The sequence below is a fragment of the Schistocerca gregaria genome, chromosome 3 (assembly GCF_023897955.1).
Source record: "Schistocerca gregaria isolate iqSchGreg1 chromosome 3, iqSchGreg1.2, whole genome shotgun sequence".
Lineage (NCBI taxonomy): Eukaryota > Metazoa > Arthropoda > Insecta > Orthoptera > Acrididae > Schistocerca > Schistocerca gregaria.
In genome coordinates, this window is record NC_064922.1 from 927,697,026 (window position 1) to 927,719,491 (window position 22,466).

The 22,466-nt window shown below is 43.1% G+C and overlaps 1 protein-coding gene across 1 annotated transcript in view; it reads right to left on the reverse strand.

The window, feature by feature from the left end:
• Positions 1–22,466, reverse strand: part of LOC126355710 (facilitated trehalose transporter Tret1-2 homolog) — a 79,522-nt gene that overhangs the window by 43,455 nt on the left and 13,601 nt on the right. Inside the window, exon 4 of the mRNA XM_050006077.1 lies at positions 13,833–14,141. Within this exon, the coding sequence (XP_049862034.1) occupies positions 13,833–14,141 (309 nt within the window). The remainder of the gene's footprint in view (positions 1–13,832; positions 14,142–22,466) is intronic.

A 22,466-nucleotide genomic window follows, 5' to 3' on the forward strand; every position in this document is an offset into this window, starting at 1 on the left:
ATTCTGATACTTCTGTGCAACGAATAATTTTTCCTTAATGATGAATTATCCCAAATATGATGAGATATGAAAGCAGTGAATGAAAATAGTCCAGCAAGCTAATTTATTGATATGTTTACCACCAAAACTTACAATAACTCTTATAGCATAAGTAGCTGAATGTGAACGTTTCAGTGGATTATCAATGTATTTCTTCCAATTCAGTTTCTTATCACTGCTTACACCAAGAAATTTTGAATTTTCTGCATTAGCAGAAGACTTCTGTTCAAAGTCTATATTTATCAATGGTATTATGCAATTTATTGTACAGAATTGTATATACTGTGCTTTCTCAAAGTTTAGAGAGAGTCCATTTTGGAGGGAACCACTTATATATATATTAAGAACATTAAGAGGCCCAAGACTGAAACGTGGGGGACACCATTCTTGGTACCTCACCAGATAGAAGACTCTGCTGATTTTTTCAGATTATCTGCACTCTTAATTTCAACCTTTTTCAGTCTTCCAGTTAAATATAAATTAAACCATTTGTTCACTGTCGCACTCATACCATAATACTTCAGCTTATCTAGACAAATTTCATGATTCACTCAGTCGAAAGCCTTTGACAGATCACAGGAAATCCCAATAGGTGATGTTTAGTTATTCAAGGCACTTAATATTTAATCAGTGAAAGCATATATAGCTTTTTCTGTTGAAAACTCTTTCTGAAAACCAAACTGACATTTTGTTAGCACTTCATTTTTACAAATACGTTATAACGGTACTTTACGGGCAGGCGTGTCAATTAGCATCTTAATTAAAATCGGGGATAAATAGACTTTATTCTGGAAGAATTAAAAAGGGGAAAGTAATACGAAACTTTAATAACTGCACAGTATTACTAAGAAGCAATATAATGAAAATTAATAAAAAGCAAAGTAGCAAAGACCAAGCGGGACAGAAAGATATAGGGGCGCGTTTGTTTTTTAATACATATAAAAGAACATTGACACATTATTGAGCTCACTACCTTCAGTTATCGCGATCGGGCTAGTCGATGAAAAAGTGGTACGCGACTGCGAAATTCGTTAAGGAGATTGTTTAAAGACTCTTCAAGCACGTTTAAAATACATTACGTGTGATGAAGTGATTAGAGGCGTTTATTGTCGGGTGGAGTGAAAATGATTCCGACAACATAATTCGAAATTTGTGTTAGCTGGTAAAAATACTCTTGGGAAACTATTATGGTTGTGGAACCCACGAAAGTTGTACAGAACGGAAAACTATAGTTTACGTAATTCTGCATTTTATGAAATTGTGAAACGCGTGTGCGCGGAACATTAAGAGAATCTTATCCTTGGACGGTTGCGGGGGTAACTGATACAAACAACGCGCCAACAGAAAAGTATTTCGCTTATTAACTACCAGATATTAATTAACGGGAACCTAAAATACTAAAAACAGTGCATACACCGTTAAATTGAACCCTGCGTGTGAAAGACAATCACATCGAACATTTCGAGGGCGAAGAATAGACATTTAAGTGCCGAATTGATAGCCTGGGTCGCGTCGATATTTGGACATTATATGACACGCGTTATTAAGAATACGATATCGACCATTTCAATACTGGAAAGAAGGATAGGATCATAACCCGCAATCCCGATTCATATTTCATATTTAGTTAGTGAGGAGAAAAGTGATAAAAAACAAACTACATTCCAATTTTATCCACGATTTTGGCTTCATTACGTAGTCTTAACTACATGATAAACAATATCTGTGGAAGTTGTATACAACGTATCGTCATAATATTTAGCCAACCAATATTGTGGGACACCAAAAATGTAATTGCATGAAATTTTTCTTACAGCGGGTGTATAATGTGTGAGTACGACGAACTATATTGAGAAACTCAACATCCATTACGTACTCGCATGTTTATCTGCGAAAATGGTCCTTGTCGGTACATCAGCAGGGAGTTCGAATATAATAGCTGGAACATTGCAAACCATTCATATTAATCGGACAGCTAAATGCGCATAATGCTGATATCATCTGGATGTGTTCTTTCTCCTCACCCCCGTGGCAGTAATTGAATTAAGAGTCAGACGGGAATAACATTTAAATCAATTGATGACCATTGAGCTAGCTTCACGAATTTTCAAACGTCCACTGCCATGTATGAAGGCGAGTGACACCACGAGTGTTAACGTCGATCGAGGGGTGTTGTCGTATTCGTATTGAATGACATTGAGCGGTCACACACGAAGAAGGGAGAAAGAAAGTGTTGCCCGAACGTGGAGCGCGAATCAGAAGAAAGTCTGACGAAGTGAGAAAGTGCGCGAAGTCGGGAAGAAAGTGAAGTCTTACGACGAAAAGTCGTGTGCGTGAGTGTGGTCACTCAAGGGCCATACTTTGGGAAAAAAACCGTCGAAGTAGAGATCTACGCAACTCCGACGGCTGAGACGTGCCGTCAACATCACATCAGTCGGTGTTCTACAACGGCGACCTCACGTCGCGTTCCTGGAGACGTCGTCCGGCGCGCAGATCACAGTTGGCGCTGTCGTCTCTGCGAGGGGTAGCTGACGACGCGCTGCAGCCACTCGATACATCGCAACAACACATCACACGCAGAGACAAGGAGGTAGGAACTAACTAACTTTACTCTCGTGGTGAGGGCGTTGTATTACAAATCGAGTACAGTTGGTTCGAGATCGTGATTCTCATTGTACTTAGCTCAATAGGATAGTGGTTAAACTAGAGATTGCAGGGAAGTGTCGAGTGAATTTTAATAGTCATTTGTCTGGGTAGATTGCGAGGTTAAAGTTAGAACCATGAAGCGTAACTACTTATTGAGATCTGCCAATGACACTTCGTCGATGGCTGAACCCACTGAATTATCTAGTAATGTTGGTCGATTGGAAGAGATTGGAGGTAACAATACTATGGAATCGGTTGGAACTAGTTTTATTCCTAGTAATAATGCAGTGACTGATGATTCGGGTGTCCTTACTAATAATGATAGTTTACATGTAACAGAGGTGCCTAGAACACACACTCAATTTGAGGAACGTACAGGGTTTTCAGGTCCAGTTGATCTTGGATTAATATAACAGTTGTTAAATAAAAGGTTCCACGAATCCAGAGTAGAACAAGCTCAAGATAGAGCAGAAGCAAAAGTAGAACAAGCTCAAGCCATGGCAGAACAAACTCGAGCTATGGCGGAATTAGTAGATAGAAAGTTAGAATTATGGTTTGCAAAAATTGAACAGTTTAATGAATATAAGAAAGAGATGCGAGACGTGGTTGCTAAATGTGAAAAGGAAAGTAAGGATAGTCATAAGTTGTTGTCTGATAAAATGGAGAAAGTAGATTTAACTGTAGAGACTAATAATAAGCAAGTGAGCACCTTAAAGGCACCTGTGAGCGGTTTAAAGAATAAGGTAGAAGCTATTAGTAATGAACAGAATCAATTGAACACGCAGTTGGCAAAGGTTTGTGAGCAAAGTAAAGAACTTGGAAATCTCGTGGCAAAATTATGTAGATGATTATTTGCATAAGCAAACAAAAAAGTTTGAGGTAGAAATGTCTGAATGGATCGAGGTAAAATCGGGGGAAATTCAAACGGAGGTTATTGAGGCTGTCAGTACTGCCGTACAACAATGTAGACTTCATGCCTCACAGTCGAAAGAATCAGACTTAGTAAGTTTAAAGAAGAGTTTATATAATTAAAGATGAAGTAATGTCTGAATTACCCATGTGGTATGAGAGTATAGATAAACGGTTAACTACAAGTTATGGTCCGGTAAGAGATGAAATGTGTGAAGGTAGTTGTCCACCGGTATCACCTGACCGGAATCGTAATTGTACGGTGAATGGAATGGGAACGAACACTAATAATAAGGAGAAATGGGATAACGAGAGAAGTTGTACAGATAGGGGGGCTGTAGAATCAGCTAAAGTAGAGCTCAGTATTTTTAAGTCAAGACTATTTCAGATATTTTCTAATGGGCGTAACTCGGTACACTCTATGGTGTTCATAAATAGTTTTAAAAATGTATTTCCATGTTCCTGGAGGGAACGGGACAAAATACAGTTTATTGTGTCTAAAACCAGAGGGAAAGTAGCGTTGTGGGTGTCCGAAATCGCTGAAAAGTATCGCTCATGCCATGAATTTGAACAATTATTTGTAGCAAAGTACTGGTCAAAGATAGGTTAGGAAATCAGATCTATACGCCTGAGTATTTCAACCCGAAAAAAGGCACGCTTAGGAGATAGTTTGATAAATATATTAACAAAACACGTTATTGGAACAATCCTATGAGCCCTTGTGAAGTGTTAAGAATATTAACGGGGAAGTTGCCCCATACATTTGCGTGAGAAATTAATTAATGTACGCGTAGATGATGTAGTCATTTTTTAGCGGTTATTGATTCGTTAGATGTCATAATGGAAGATGCTAAAAGCATGGGAAATCATTATGGCAATAATGGAAGAGGATGTGATTATCATACTAACGGAGATAACGCTAATGGAAATCCAAAGAGTAATGTAAATTAAGCTAAGCGAAACAGCACGGAGAAGTACTACGAGCTTAATAATAATCATAATGCAATGGAAAAGGTACATTTCATATCAAATGGGAATAATGTAACGGGAAAAAACGACAGTAGGAATTACCGATACGAGCTAGATAGTCGTGATGTTTCATGTACACAGACGAATAATATGGAAGGAGCGAATCGAAAAAGAAAGCTTGATGAACATTGTATTGGGAACAAGACAACGTACGAACGCGATAGAAGTTGGGGAAGTCAATGAACTGCACGCTGGGAGGCAACGACGAACGCAATTATTGCTAATCCAGAGTATGTACCAACTCCTGTGCTCCCTAGACAGGAAGAGCGAGGTGATAATAACGTCTCTGATTTTCGTGGGCAAGGATCGGGAGTAAGAGTTGTGGTGCTTGATGAAAGTGGCACGGCACACAACGGTAGTAATGCAACAAACTAAAACCAACTACTCTACGCCTGCCCGGTGTGGCTGGGGAAGTTTGGGAGGCTCGAATGATAATAGAATAAGCGTCTTGAGATATTACGAAGGGGAAGATATACGCCAGGAGTTATTCGACAACCCAGGAAGAATTCAGGGTAGCTTGGTGGATGTTGTGCACGCCTTAGTGAATGTACGGATCCGTGGCGAGGAAATTGCGATTTTGTTGGACAAAGGAGCAGCATTTAGTGTTATAAGTGTTGGGGTATATAAATACTTAATGACTAAGGAGAAATTCCCAGTTTTACCGGTCTCTAATTGTACTTTATCAGGAGCGTTGGGAACAAAGTCCGTCGTGATTAAGTCTCAAGTAATAGTGGAGGTGGAAGTTCAAGGAGAGCTAATAGAAGGTGCCTTCTTGCTAGCTCCCCACCTGTCACATAATTGTATCTGAGGTATTGATTTTTTGCGGGTACGTGACGCAGTGCTCAACTTCGCATGGGGTCAATGTATCTTAAGCAATCTTGGAAAGACAATTACCATACCGTTAATCCGGAAGTTAGAGTATCAGCCGAACATTAATAGCACAGTAAGTTTTATTAAACAGAAAGAAAAAGTTCTGTATTTAGGTCAAAATAGCTTTTTGTACTCTTTAAATTGTAATGCTGTGTCCGAGATGTGAGGATTAATTTCAACCAAGACTACCGAGTCTGAGTATTTGCTGGAAGAACAGAAAAGGGAATTAGAATCTGTACTAAATGAATTTGTGCAAGTGTTTGATGTTAAGCCTGGTGTTATCAAGGATCATGTATATCACATGGAAGTATACCCCACCAAACTTGCTGTAAGGCACCTTATTCCATACGGTGGGCCCAGAAGGAGAGAGTGGCAGCGGAAATAAGTAAAATGTTGTATTGGGACATAATTGAACCCTCGACTTCACCCTATAGTAGTCCGTTAGTTATTATGGGTAAGGCTGATGGTAGTTTCAGATTGGTGCTCGATGCACGAGAGATTAATAAAATCACTAAGCCAGTACAAACCAAACCAGAAAATCTCGAAGAATTAGTGCAGGGATTGCATGGTGCACGAATCTGTTATCTAGAGTATGTGTTTATAAAATTTACGATAAGGTCCTGTTGAAGAAGCCTGTAAAGTCATCTCCCGTAATGAAGATTAACAGAAAATGGCAACATTTGTACGTGGGTCCATTCCAAATAATCGACATCCCACATGCCGGGAGTTATTTGTTACGAGAATATAAAACAGGTGGATTGTATCCCCACAAAGACTTGAATAGGTTTTATTAGTGAGCCTAATTGTGGAATTGAGAAAAGTGAATGACGTTATTTAGTATTAGTGCAATAGAAGGTTGTATATAAGAATTTCTAATTTCTACATATAATGCAAATGAACAAAATGAAAAAGATCGAGGTATGTATAGTGCTTCGTTGTTATTGTGTTCGAGTAGTATATGATGTGTTCCTGATAGTCATCGTTATGAGCAACAGAAGATTTCATCATTGTTCATCGTAGTATTAGGTTATTGAAAAAAATTAGTTAATCAAGTTTATGCCTCTTTGTAAAAGTCAATATGAGGGTGTATAAACTCAACCCTCCTCACCTGCTTGTCTCGCCCATCCTCTCCCACCCCTGCCCGTTGCCGCGCCTGTATTCCCACGTCTCACCCGGACTCCATCTCTCCACCCTCCTTACACTCTCCCAAGGTCGCTTCCGCCAGCTCCCCCTCCCTGATGATGTCCTCCTCCCGTCCATCTACCCCTCCCATCAACTTTGATCCTCCCGGCCCCTACTTCCTGTGTCCTTTCCTTTTGGCACCCTCCCTCCCTTCTCCTTCCTTTTTCCCCATCCCCTTCCTCCACCCCTCTTCCCCCTGGCTCCCCCCTTCCATCCCTCCCCCTATCTCGCCTGCCCACGGCATCTGCCCCACCTCTCCCTCTCCAATTCCCCTTCCTCCTCCTCCTCCTCCTCTCTTGGCAGGTCCCCAGACTCGCACACACATTTACGCGCCGGAGATCATTGCCATCAGTGTCTCGTTTTGTGCCTTTGAATGTGTCTTGTGTTCTTTCGCCGTCACGCTGCCACTGTTCACGTGTGCCGTCGCCATCCTCCATGTTATGTGCGCCGTGTCAACTAGTGTTAGTGATATTACTTGTCCAGCGTGAATGACTCCATGTTTTTTGTTTTTTAGTGTCTACTTTTTTTGCCCACCATTTTGATTGTTATCTCTGTGTCTCCTATGTGTAATACTTGTTGTCCAACTCAGGGCTGAAGAGCGGGGTACTCTGCTGCTGACAGCCTGCCGTTGTATAAGGTGATAAAAATAACAATAAAGGAAAAAAATGAGAACAGTCACGTGATAAACGTTTTGAACTAGTATTATGACAATGCTTCTGATAATATATGAATATTTTAATGATGTATATAGAGTAAGGAAAGTGGAGGAAGGGATTACTGATACATTTTTGAAATCAGTGCTGGACACATGATGAACAGAGTGCTGTACAAGTTTCGTAGCAGGTGGGAGGTGACCAATGTTTAAGGAGAGGAGTGACGAAACAGTGTAAATGTCTTGCAGAAACCGATGCTCTTATTTTTGTTTCATGTGCTGTGTTGCTGAGTTGTATGAACCGCCACTTGCCACGTGATGCTGGATCGTACTGTAGCGGCATAACCTACCCGATGGGGCGAGCGGCATCACTTACAACAGCGCATCTTCGACGCCTGGAGCCTACCAATCCAGTGGTCGGAGATCAACATCTGACAGTATGGTGAACCGCGCACACCTGGCGGACATCTTGGCGAGAGCAGAAGTTGTCAGAGATCTTATCGTCATGTTCGAATAACATTCTCTGCGTACGTTCGGGACTGATTATCTCGGTCGTTCGCAAATTATAAGAAGAGGCGAGTGCGAGAACATTCAGTCGATGTTAATGTCATTAAATCGTCCAGATGATCCAGATTGTTGCACGCCACAAGCTATAGAAGAGGTGGCTTGAATAAATGAACGTATCTGACAACTGAGGCCAAGGTTCTCCATAGTCAAGTCACTAGCCATTCAAGAGGTGACTTGTGAACTGTCAGAGAAGAAGGTGAGTCGCTGAGCATTGTCGCTGTTTGGCGGGTTAGGAGGCGAAGATCTGCGAGAATTAGGGCGTAAAGAAGATGCAGTTCGGCAGGTTGGAGTTCGGCGCCAAGGGTCATCGGCAGCTGGTACGACAGGATGAAGACGTCTCAAAGAAGATTGTAAAATTGACATCTTATTATGATAAGCGGACTTATTCTGCAAAGTAGACTAAAAATGAAATACTTAAGTGCTAATCTAATTCGAACCTAAGAAGTACTGTGTTGAGAACTGAAATGATATTGAGACATGTATTATTCGATGTATAACTCGATGTACATCATTGATCAGTACTTCGGTGCCAACCAAGCGAAATATAAGAGGCTGCTCCCGCCTCGCCGGTCACAACAAACCCCAATGAAAAAGAAACCCCTAACCCAAAGAAAAGGAAAACTAAGCACTAAATATGATGTTGTCCCTACCTCATTCCCCAATGAAAAATCTAAGTCTAAGAATGCAAGCCCAAACCCAGGAATAAAAGGAAAAGAAAGATCCAAGTCATATCACTAAAAAACAATGTTATACCAACGTAACAGCCCTAAAGCAAGAAGAAGTTAATAGTAAGGTAGAATATTTCCCGATTGTCTATACAAGAAATCTGCCAACATTCTAGGGGGCGGTATAACAGTACTTCGCGGGCAGGCGTGTCAATTAGCAACATAATTAAAATCGGGGATAAATAGACTTCATTTTGGAAGAATTAAAAAGGGGAAAGTAACACGAAACTTTAATAACTGCACAGTATTACTAAGAAGCAATATAATGAAAATTAATAAAAAGCAAAATAGCAAAGACCAAGCAGGACAGAAAGATACAGGGGCGCGTTTGTTTTTTAATACATATAAAAGAACATGTGCCACATTATTGAGCTCTCTACCTTCAGTTATCGCTATCGGGCTAGTCTATGAAAAAGTGGTACGCGACTGCGAAATTCGTTAAGGAGATTATTTAAAGACTCTTCAAGCAAGTTCAAAATACATTACGTGTGACGAAGTGATCAGAGGCGTTTATTATCGCGTGAAGTGAAAATGATTCCGACAACATAATTCGAACTTTGTGTTAGCTGGTAAAAATAGTCTTGGGAAACTATTATGGTTGTGGAACCCACGAAAGTTGTACGGAACGGAAAGCTATAGTTTACGTAATTCTGCATTTTATGAAATTGCGAAACGTGTGTGCGTTAACTGATGGGTATAAAATACTAAAAATCAAATAAAAACAGTCTAGATCGCGTTTTTAGATTTTTATTCGGTAACAACCTGTTTCGGCCCTTTCCTCAGACCATCTTCAAACTATTTCCCGTTATTATGGCTGCTGGTGCCAGCAGACGCAGCGAGATCCGTAGAACTAATTGGCGGGAAAAAGCCTGAAGATGGTCTGAGGAAAGAGTCAAAACAGGTTGCTACCGAATAAAAATCTTAAAACGCGATCAAGACTGTTTTTATTTGATTTTTAGTATTTTATAACGATCGGTACTTTGCTCCAATTACAGAATGATTCCTAAAATTTTGAAATATTATATATGCGGCTGAGAATCCTATTTATCTTTTGGGAAAAAACTTTTAGTACTCTTTTGAAAATGCCATCAATTACATGCAAGTTTTTACTTTTGAGTGAATTAATAATTTTCCTAATTTCAGTAGAAGGTGTTGGCTGAATTTAAATTTTATCACATTGCATAGGTTTTGCCTCTTCCATAAAGAACCTTGTATTTTCTAACGAATAACTGGATCCTATCTTCTCTGCAACACTTAAAAAAGGTTATTAAAATATTATCTACTTCTGGCTTCTTGTTAACAAACGCTTCATTGAGTTTGATATAAATATAGTGTTCCTGTGCTCTCAGTTGATCTGTTCTCCTTTTAACAATATTTCAAATTACATTAATTTTATTATCAGAGATGCTAATCTCAGACATAATGCACATACTTCTGGACTTTTTAATAACTTTTCTTAATACAGAGTTTTTATAATGTTTGATGTTCATGAATAATTACTCCTTCTCGCTCTGAGACACATTTCCCTTTTCTGTTTACAAGATGTTTTTATCCCTTTAGTAAGCCATGGCTTTTTAGATGGTTTCTTATAATTATGATTCAGTGTTTTGTTAGGGAAACTGTTTTCAAATGTACTCACAAAGGTACAAAGAAATATGTTAAATTTTGAAATAGCTAGAAAACATAGAAGGAAAGTCTGTGAAGCAGTCGAAATATCGCAGAATGTGTACAATTTTAATAGAGGGGACTGCTACAGGCTTCCATCTGTATGGCTTCACGGTATTACGGAAGTGAAAACACTGACATGAAGAGCGAGGACCGTAAAGAACAGTAAAGAAACAAACGATGTGGCAGAACGACAATTATATTTCCTTTTTGTAAGTATGTGGCTACATCGGTTACGCAATGACGACGGACCACCAATAGCATCCTGAAGATTTTTGCCCAACATCTCCACTTCTCGGAAAAAAGCGCAGGGAAAGATCCTTAGCGAACATGGCACTGTCTTTCGACAGCGTTCCGCCAGCCAGGGATACCTGTGGAATTCTGTAGAAGTTCAAGGAGAGAATTCGAAATGTCGAGCGCTGAAGAATTGCGAGGGGGTGTATGACACGGCCTAACGACTCAGATCTTATCATCAGTGACAACGGCCACGAAAGCCTGGCTTGTAAACTCTCGAATACTTTGAGAGATGGTAGCAAACATAAAAAAGAGGGAAATTACAACGAAGAAGGGCTATAAAATGCATACCTTAAGAGCTACGAACATTTGTTCGGTACAAGAGATGTCTTTCTCAGTAGCGAAGGTGAACGAGTGCTGATAGCTCTAAAGGTATGCTTTTTGGAGACCATATTTATTGCTCATTTTTTCTTGTTTTCATGGTTTTACTTATTTATTTATTTACTCGTCAAGTTCCGTAGGACCAAATTGAGAAGCAAACCTCCAAGGTCATGGAACGTGTCAGTACATGAGATTACAACATAAACGTAATAACAGATAAAAATAAATGTTCATGAACTTTAAAAACGTCAGTCCTTAAGTTTAAGTAAACGCTACCAGCAATACAACAAAAATCAGCTTAATTTTTCAAGGAACTCCTAGACATAATAGAAGGAATGACCCATGAGGAAACTCTTTAGTTTCGATTTGAAAGCGCGTGGATTACTGCTAAGATTTCTGAATTCGAGTGGCAGCTTACTGAAAATGGATGCATCAGTTTACTGCACACCTTTCTGCACAAGAATTAAGGAAGTCCGATTCAAATGCACGTTTTATTTCTGCCGAGTATCAACCGAGTGAAAGCTGCTTCTTCTAGGGAATAAACTAGTATTATTTAAAGAAACGACAATAAGGAATATACGTATTGAGAGGCCAATGTCAAAATACCCAGACTCGTGAATAGAGGTTGGCAAGAAGTTCGTGAACCAACACCAATTATTGCCCGAACCGCCCGTTTCTGAGCCAAATGGGAAGAGTAACCCCAAAATTTAATACCATGTGACATATGCGAATGAAAATAAGCAAAGTAGACTAATTTTCTTGTTGAACGATCACTCACTTCTGATAGCGTTCGAATAGTAAAAGTGACAGTATTAAGTCTTTGAACAAGATCCTGAACATGGGCTTTCCACGACAGCTTACTATCTATCTGAACACCTAGAAATTTGAACTCTCCAGTTCCACTAATCATATGCCCATTCCGTGAAATTAAAACGTCAGGTTTTGTTGAATTGTGTGCCGACGCCATATTCCCATTCGGCTCCCACAGGTGATGGTCCTTGGCACCCCAGTCCCCTGGACTCGTATTGCGAAGTACTTGGGCGTTACCCTGGATCAGCGCCTCACCTGGCGCCCCCATATCGATGACGTGCGTCGTAAGGCAACGGGGAGGCAATGCCTGCTCTACCCTCTCATCAGTCCAACCTCTTCACTCCCTTGCTGTCAGATTGTACACCTCCCTTGTTCACCCCATCCTTGAATACGCAGTGGTGGTGTGGTTCCAATGCTGCCCCCACCCACCTCCACCCACTCCAAACTGTCCAGAACCGGGCTCTCCGGCGTGCCCTCCGCCTCCCCTTCGACTACCCTACCCAAGAACTCCACATCCTGGCCGAGGTGCCTCTCCTTCGAACCCGCATCCTCTCCGCAGCCACTTCCTTTTACCAACAAACCTGACACTCTCCCAATCCTTTAATCCTTTCCCTGGGCACCCGAGTCCATCGTCTAGCCACCACTCGATGGCCTGACCTTCTCTTCCATCCCCCATGACCCCACATTCACTAGCCACCTGATCTCATGCCAACTACTCTCTCTCACATAATCGATTCATCTCCCCACCATGTCATTCTATTCACCCCCCCCCCCCCCCCCGGTCAGCACGCCACCCCCATCTCTCCCACACCCTTCCCAGGCCTAATCATGACAGGCTCTTCTTTTTACACTTCTCCATCTGTCACACCTTTCTCCCCCCCCCCCCCACCCCCCCACTCCAACACCTCAAGATTGACGCCGCCACGAAGAAGAAGAGGCCAGGATAATGACCTTTCGCTATCGTTTACCTCATACTGTTCCTCCTCCTGTCCTTTAATCTGTCACTTAGCTGTAATTCCCGGCTAGCCAATGGGCTGTTCGTTTTCCTCACACTTCGACTGTCCCTTCTACTGTCCTGTCATCTTTCAAAAATCACGCTGGCAAGTCAATTGGGCCGTTCGTTTTTCCTACCTCTTCTACTATCGCTCTAACTATCCTTTCAACCTTAAAAGAAAAAAAAACAGCACAAAAGTCAAGTAAAGACCATTATGTGCGTCTGCGTCGAATTATGTGTTAGAAACTGTAAAAACTGAGTCTTACTGTGAATTAGCGTTACTTTATTTACTACAAGCCATGAACTGAGGTCATGTACTCCACTATTTGAAACCGAGCCAATGTTGCACATGACATCCTTTACTACCAAGCTAGTGTCATCAGCAAACAGAAATATTTTAAAGTTACCCGTAATCCTAGAGGGCATGTCATTTATATAAATAATGAACAGGAGTGGCCCCAACACTGACCCCTGGGGCACTCCTTACTTGACAGTACCCCACTCAGACCTCACATCACAGCCGTTATCAACATTGTGAATAATGACTTATTGCTGCCTGTTGTTAAAGTAAGAGCTGAATCAATTGTGAGCTACTCCCCATATTCCGTAATGGTCCAACTTCTGGAGTAATATTTTGTGATCAACACAATCAAATGCCTTAGTTAAAACAAAAAATGTGCCAAGCGTTCGAAATCTTTTGTTTGGGTTGGGTTGTTTGGGGGAAGGGACCAAATTGCGAGGTCATCAGTCTGATCGGATTAGGGAAGCATGGGGCAGCAAGTCGGCCATGCCCTTTCAAAGGAATCATCCCTGCATTTGCCTGGAGCGATTTAGGGAAATCACAGAAAACCTAAATCAGGATGGCTGGACTCGGGATTGAACCGTCGTCTTCCCGAATGCGAGTCCAGTGTGCTAACCACTGGGCCACGTCGTTCGGTAACCTTTTGTTTAACCTTCTCCCAAAATATTGACTCTTTTTAACACGCTGTTTAGATTATGAGTGTTCTTTAGGATATAAAGTCGGTGCACCACTTCATACTTCTGCAGGACAGATACAGATCAAACATGTATCATAAGAATCGAATGTACGGTCATAGTAATGAGAGATATCTGAGAGACCAGTCCTCACCAGGGCGACTGACATGCCAGTGGAGGAGAAGACGAGCAGCGGCCTGCGACCCAGGCGGTCCACCAGGAAGGGCGTGACGCATGACTCGAGCAGCATGACGCCGTTGACGATGATGGGCGCGACACGACTGTCCACGTCGCCGCCAGCGGCGTCGAAGATGCTCTGCGTGTAGAAGAGCACCGCGTTGATGCCCGCCAGCTGCTCGGCGCAGACCACCCCCAGCGAGATGGCCAGCGCGCGCCAGCATCTGCGGGATCGGAACAGGTCCAGCACGGAGGCCTCGTTCACCTTGGACTCCTCCACGGCTTTCTGTAAGGCAAAACCACCACACCGGCCTAGTCACCAGGCCTCAAGACCAAATGGCGTGCTTCAAGTGTGGAGCTTCCTGGTATACAAGGCCGCATCAAAAACCAATCTATATCTTGTATTGTATGTTAACTGGGGACCTAGAAACGACGGAGAGGCTCTGTCCCCGCCGCAGCCGCAGTGGTCCACAACCCTACGACGTCTACCGCAGTCCACCTATCTGTCACCCCACACCGAATCTAAGGTTATTGTGCGGTTCGGCCCCCGGTGGACCTCTCAGAGAACGTCTCACACCAGACGAGTGTAGCCCCTATGCTTGCGTGGTAGGGTAATGGTGGTGTACGCGTACATGATGGAGAACTTGATTGCGCAGCAATCTCCGACATAGTAACTGAGGCGGACTAAGGGGAAGCAGCCCGCATTTGCCGAGGCAGATGGAAAACCGCCCAAAAACCATCCACAGACTGGCCGGCTCAGCGGACCTCTTCACAAGTCCACCGGGTGGATTCGTGCCAGGGACCAGGCGCTCCTTCCCGCCCGAAAGATATGAGGGGTATTTGTATTGATAATGTTACTGTAAAGGTTAGTGCCTGCTGCTCTTTTACGGAAAATCGGAGTAACGTAAACTGTCTGTTAGGTAAAATTGTATGTTACATAAACTCTAAATTTTATCAATGATAATGCATGCAAGTCGAAGCACCGTAATAAATTTTTTACCAATGCCTGGATTCGAAACCCGCGTCCCTTGCTGATTGCTTCGGCCTGTACTGATTATCACAGGTAAACCTTACTAGTTTCCAGATGATTTTCTGTCAATCTTGCCACTTAGATCTTGTTTGTAGTCCCTGGTATAATCCGAGTGGTGATCTAAGTGGCGAATGGCACGAATGCGATCGATTCTGTTATCGAGTTGGGCTCAAAAGTTGATTGGTATTAGCGTTTATGTATGACCCCAAAGGGGGCTGTCTACGCTCACCATTTCGGGTGCCACGACGTCGCCTCAAGGTCACTTGTGTCACTGACAATCGGTTCTACAGGGTATTTCCGTAGGAGAGTGCAAAAATGTAACCGGACACACAGAATGCTCCCTTTAACAATTTGAGATAGAGAACCTGGGGTTGGAGAACCACCACATCGTCCCAGCAGCAGGCTTCGAAACCAAATGGTGTGCTTCAAGTTTGGAGTTTGCTGAGGTACAAGGCCGCATCAAAAACTAATCTATATCTTGCATTGTATGTTGTATTGTATGTTAACCGTGGACCTAGAAACGACAGAGAGGCTATGCCCCCGCCGCAGCCGCAGTGGTCCACAACCCCATGACGACTACCGAGGTCCACTTCAGCCCTCCGCCGCCCCACACCGAACCTAGGGCTATTGTGCGTTTCAGCCCCCGGTGGACCCCCCAGGGAATGTCTCACACCAGAGGCGTGTAACCCCTATGTTTCCGTGCTAGAGTAATGGTGGTGTACGCATACGTGGAGAACTTGTTTGCACACCAACCACCGACATAGTGTAACTGAAGCGTAATAAGGGGAACCAGCCCGCATTCGCCAAGGCAGATGGAAAACCGCCTAAAAACTATCTACAGACTGGGCGGTTCACCGGACCTCGCCACAATCCGCCGGGCTGATTCGTGGCGGGGACCAGGCGCTTCTTCCCTCCCGGAAAGCCGGGCGTTAGACCACACGGCCAACCCGGCGGGCTAATCTATATCTTACTATTGAAAAGAATGCAATAGCGTAATTTTAAAACACGCATGCAGGACAGAGATACTACTGACCCCATTCCTGGACCTACAGGATTTGTTTAAAAGCGTAACGTCGCCAGGTATGGCAAAACAAGAGATCTCCTCGTGTATTTGTTCACTCATCATAGGCAACGGCCTTGATGCAGTGATAATGCTGGTCCCCGTCAGATCACCGAAGTTAGGCGCTGGCGGGCTTGGCTAGCACTTGGATGGGTCACCGTCCAGGTCTGCCAAGTGCTGTTGGCAAGTGGGGCGCTCTCAGCCCTTGTGAGGCCAACTGAGGAGCTACCTGATTGATAAGTAGTGGCACCAGACACGAAAACTGACAATGGCCAGGAAGGTGGCGTGCTGACCACATGCCCATCCGTATTTGCATCTGGTGACACCTCAAGGTTGAGGATGACATGGCGGCCCGTCGGTGGCATACACGAAGGCTGACAATGGCCTGGAATGTGGTGTGCTGACCACATGCCCATCCGTATCTGCATCTGGTGACACCTCAAGGTTGAGGATGACATGGCGGCCCGTCGGTGGCATACACGAAGGCTGACAATGGCCAGGAAGGTGGCGTGCTGACCACATGCCCATCCGTATCTGCATCCGGTGACACCTCAAGGCTGAGGATGACACGGCGGCCGGTCTGTGGCATACATGAAGGCTGACAATGGCCTGCAATGTGGTGTGCTGACCACATGCCCATCCGTATCTGCATCCGGTGACACCTCAAGGCTGAGGATGACATGGCGGCCGGTCGGTGGCATACACGAAGGCTGACAATGGCCAGGAATGTGGTGTGCTGACCACATGCCCATCCGTATCTGCATCTGGTGACAACTCAAGGCTGAGGATGACATGGCGGCCGGTCGGTGGCATTGGGCTCTGAGCACTATGGGACTTAACATCTATGGTGATCAGTCCCCTAGAACTACTTAAACGTAACTAACCTAAGGACAGCACACAACATCCAGTCATCACGAGGCAGGCAAAATCGCTGACCCTGCCGGGAATCGAACCCGGGAATCCGGGCGTGGCAAACGAGAACGCTACCGCACGACCACGAGGTGGCATTGGGCCTTCAAGACTTATATGGTCGGTGATTTTCTTTTCTTTATTTTTACTTGTCACGTTGCTTGGGACCAGATGACTCAAAGACTTCTGATCATGGAATGCGTCAGTAGATTGATAGCAGTGTAGTGTAATGCAAGTGGAAATGCCGTGTGGCTAAAGCCTTCCGTCGTGTAGATCGTTCGCCTGGTTCAAGTCTTTCGAGTTGACGCCGCTTCGGCGACTTGCGTGTCGATGGAGATGTAATGATGATGAATGACACAGAACACCCAGTCATCACGAGGCAGAGAAAATCCCTGGCCCCGCCTTGAATCGAAACCGGGACCCCGCGCGCCGCCTTGAATCGAAACCGGGACCCCGCGCGCGGGAAGCGAGAACGCTACCGCCAGATCACGAGCTGCGGACAGTGTAGTGTAATAAATATGTAATGTACTGAATCGACTGTGAGAAAGCTAAGTGGCAAAGACGTTATGTGATACATTCTATGATAATTATATCGTTGTCTCGGAATATTACTCTCTACGTGGTTTACTCGTAACTAAGGTTTTCTGTTCACTTCTTTTGATGTTATTTGGAGAATTGTACAAGAGACACAATAAACCGTTATTATTTCATGAGAACAAAGGTGAGCGTCACGACCTTGATTAGTATTTATGGAAGTATCGAAATAGCAGAATTGTTTTCAGACTGAATGCGACGTGTACGGGAAGAGACGTGGACAATGATACTCGAACCTGCAATCTCATGTATGAATAGTTGCTAAAAATATCCAGCCGTCTCTCCCAAGACTCTTCATACGTACAACAAACAGTAATTCTTTTGACAGCACTATCAGAGAAGATTTTATCACGTTGTTCCGACCTTTTACTGCGAGCATAACACATCGACAACAGACAAATAAAAAACAGACAAACACATAAAAGAATCTACCACAACAGGCTGATTATTAGAAAATTTATGGAGAAAAAGAATTGAAGAACTGAGAAAACAGTACAAAAAAATGGGAGAGTATAAATATGAATAATGCTGTACACAGAAAAGTCCTCTACTGATGGGAGATACTCCTGTGTAGTATTTAATGTGTGTGCCACAAGGAAACTTTTCAAATTAGTTATATTTCAACACTTGTGGATTATCGCTTAATTTTTATTTAGTTCTGCGGAAAACTTTCTATGAAAGGAAACTGTTGAATCGTGCACACTATTCTGTACGATAATAAAGCAAGTCTGCCGGCCGCTGTGGCCGTGCGGTTCTAGGCGTTTCATTCTGGAACCGCGCGGTCGCTACGGTCGCAGGTTCGAATCTTGCCTCAGGCATGGATGTGTGTGATATCCTTAGGTTAGTTAGTTTTAAGTAGTTCTAAGTTCTAGGGGACTGATGACCTCAGATATTAAGTTCGATAGTGCTTAGAGCCATTTCAACCAATAAAGCAAGTCTTACGTGAAAATCGTTTTTACATCTAGAGGTCATTGAACGAACGTTGCAGTTTCTTCTGGATGAGGCACTATTGTCAACAACAAATACCATGAAGATTAAGATGATGATGATGATGATGATGATGATGATGATGATGATGATGATGATGACGATGACGATGACGTGTGTGTGTGTGTGTGTGTGTGTGTGTGTGTGTGTGTGTGTGTGTGTACATGAATGGCGGATTTGGAATCCCGTGGCACCTGAACAACGGTCTTGGCCTTCATGAAGTTCGTGAAACGACACCTCAGATCTACCTGATATCTCTTTCTTTGGCTGGGAATATTCTCGGTGAGAGCACAGCCAAAATATGGTATCACAAGAAATCATGAAGTTCAAGTAATAAAAGTAAACAAGCCTTTGCGCTTAAGTATCAGTCAAAGTGGAGAGTATTGTTATAGGGCAGACAGAAGCATTCAGTTTCTGCAGATGCTCTTGAAAGTGGTACTTCCAAGTACGCTTTCCATCTAACCTCCGTTATAAGAATTCAATACGATTGACTTCATTTCCTGTTTGAGCACCTTCTGACAGAATAACTTCACTTTTAGAGGAGTTTCGTGAGTATGAAGTGCGTGTAGTCGCACTTAAGTCTTAATCTTTTCTCTGAGAGCCACATCCTGACTTACACTATTAGCTACATCAGTAGCAATACATGCAACATCTTTGACAATAACAAGTTTGTCATCTGCAAAGGGAGAAGCTGTTTACGTGGGAAAATAAGGAGCAACGTGGCAAGACATTCGTCATAGGACGAAGAAATTGTTTGTGGTTTCCTGCCTCTGGCGTATGAGTGATATACGGAGTTTGGAAGTCGACTATCAATATCTCTATTTACCGGCTTGACAGAAAATCATAAGAATTTTGGCCTTAAGTTAAATGAATAAACGGATTGAAGCCGTCTGTCCAGACCCTCTGTGACCCTATGGCATCGTAACGGAAGATAACTGAGAAAAGGCAGAAATACCAAATACCTTTTTCGAAAACTATTCCACTGAGGATGATCGTACTGCGGTCCTCCCTTAAATCGTTGTAAGGACGTCAAAATGACAAATATCGAAACAAGTGACGACGGGGATAGGAAAGTAACTGAAAGCCCTACATAGAGGAGAGATCACTGGATCTGATGGGACTCCAGTACCATTCTACATAGGGTGAACGAAGCACATTGCACTGTAGGCCACTGAGGAGCGAAGCGTTCCCGTTTCCAAGAATGGTAGTCGAACATGCGTACAGAACTACAGGCATGGATCAGTGATTTAGGTTGGCTGTAGTGCTGCCAACATGTTTCATACACCCGTATTATGACATTGCTTGAGACCGCAAATCTCCTCTGCAGGGAACAACATTGTGTGAAAGCCAGCTCGCACTGTTTGTCCACGAGCATTATGAAATACCTTGTACCTGGCGATGTTGAGCACCGTCTTTGGATATGTTTGGAGCTAGCGCTGTCTGGCGGAAGGACGGTGGAAGTTACAGTCAGTTGGAGGCTGGTATGGAGTCTACAGAGGGCTGCTCATAGGCAAAGCATACCTGCTTTTGGGTTAGACTCTTAGAGTGACCAACTTTCCCGGTGTGCGCATATTCCTTCAGCAGGGCCCGTGTGCTGGCGCTGTCGGTATAGAGCGGGGCGGGCCACCGATTGCCAAACTCCAGATGTGCAGGCTGAGGACCGGCCTGCCAGTAAGTTCTGTTCGGTACTCTTCGGAAGTACCCGCAACAGTGCGACATTTCATTTAGCATTGAAGTGCGGCACTTCTGCAGTGAGCACAACTCTTTGAGTTCGCAGAACCGTGTTGTCACCTCTGTTTATCCTTCGGTACTTGTTCGTAGTATTATGGAAGTCACAGGTCGAGTAGCTTTCTGCAGAAAAGGAGGCATCCTAATGATCTATCGGTACAATCAAGTAAAAATGGACAGGAATGACAGAAGAGAGGGATGAAAATTGTCAATTTGCAAAGGCGACCGTTACTGCATATTTGGTATCAAATGACATTATAGTACCATGCAGGAAGAATTTAAACTTTTAGATGACAATGAAAGAGCAAAAAATTACAACGATCAACAGATGGGATTCACTGTGTAAGTAGGCTGTTTAGGTTTTTATGTTGGTAAAGTCACCTAGCGCTCTGTATGAAAATCACTGGCTGTGCTGTGTGCAGTCTGTGGCTGGTTGCCATTGTTGCAATATTCGCCATTGTAGTGCTGAGCAGTTGGATGTGCAATTCAATTCAATTTTTAAAACATTATGTACAAAACTGTAACCGTTAAGCTTTTTATTCTTGTAAATATGCATTTCTGCATTTGTTTATTCAATTATGTGTACATTGTCACTATGTGTTGCCGATGGCTAAATTGAGTACACACTCAAAGGCCAAATAAAAAATAGAAAAAAATAAAAAATAAAAATACAGCGCATAGCGTTCCGCCGTTGGAGGTGAGCCGCTAGCAGTGGTGGATGTGGGGGGAGAGACGGCGGAGTTTTGAGAGCGGATGATCTGGACATGTGTCCATCAGAGACACTAAATTTGTAAGACTGGATGTCATGAACTGACTTTTCAACACTATTAAGGTAAACACATTGTTTGTTCTCCATCAAAATCTTTCATTTGCTAAGTATGCCTATGAGTAGTTAGTGCCTTCGGTAGTTAGAATCTTTTATTTAGCTGGCAGTAGTGGCTCTCGCTCTATTGCAGTAGTTCCAGTAATGAAGGTTTTTGTGAGGTATGTGATTCATGGAAGGTATACGTTATTGTTAGTCAGGGCCATTCTTTTGTAGAGATTATTAAAAGTAAGATTGCATTGCGCTAAAAATATTGTTTGCCAGTTTAGTGTTGATCAGAATAAGTAAAGAGCTAAATGTCTGAGTGCGTTCAGTTCTGCTCAGCTGTTTGAAAATCAAATAACGTAAGGGGTTTTCCAGCACAGTATTTCATTAATTTTCCTAAGAGGACGTTACAACTGTTCTGTACATCAAGAAGCACTTTGTGCTACATTTCCACGCATGGAGCGTTTGAAGATGTGATTGTATGAATAGTAAAATTTCTGAAGCTCCAACAATTATTCCATTTTTAGTTCTAACAATTTTCAATAAAAATGATGCGGAGTATGGAATCTTCATACACAGGATGAGTCACGAGGTTTTCTCCCCGTTGCTGGAGGTTATTCCTTTGGCTATTTGGAACAAAAAATGTAAATACAGTAATGTGATGAGATCCATAATAAAGGAGCTACAACAGAGTTCCGAAACATGCCACGGTGTATGTGTGTTGACAGGACACACGACCATTCTTAAGTAGACAAGTGCAGAGATTGGTTCATTTTCATAACAACCACGTTGTTGATACTGCAGTCGCTGTTTACTGTTATTGGCTCCTGTGTACGGTACACTTTGCGGTGCCGTACAAGTTGTCATCGCAGGAGTATGGAGAGATGGTGTACATTTTGGGCTTCTGCAATGGTAATGCGAAAGCTGCTGTTGCCGAATATGACCGTCGGTATCCTAATCGTAGGATTCCTAGTGCCAAAACATTTACTGGAACATTTCGAACATTGCTAGAAACTGGTATTCTTCCCAGTATTCGCATTCACTCCGAATGACATCGTGGCGTTCAAGAAGAGGGAAACATTCTTAATTCAATAGAGCGCAATCCTCGTACAAGTACAAGACGCCTGTCTACCCAATTGAACGTTTCACAATTAAGGTATGTAGGATTCTTCATGAGAGTGTACTGTATCCTTTTCATGTGCAGAAAGTTCACCATTTAGAGTCATATGATTGTGCCAAGCGTCTCCACTTTTGTAACTGGTTAAATGAAAATTGGCAGTTCTATCGCTTTATAATGTTCAGTGATGCGACAACCTTTACAAGAGGTGGCATCGACAACGTGCATGTCTGGGCAGACGAAAACCTCCATGCCACGGTAGTGTCTCAATTTCAACGCAGATTCAGTGCCAATGTCTGGTGTGTGTTGTGTGTTTCTAGTTACTGGGGCCGTTTATTCTCCCGGGAAACTGAAATGGTCAGATGCAGGGTAACTTTT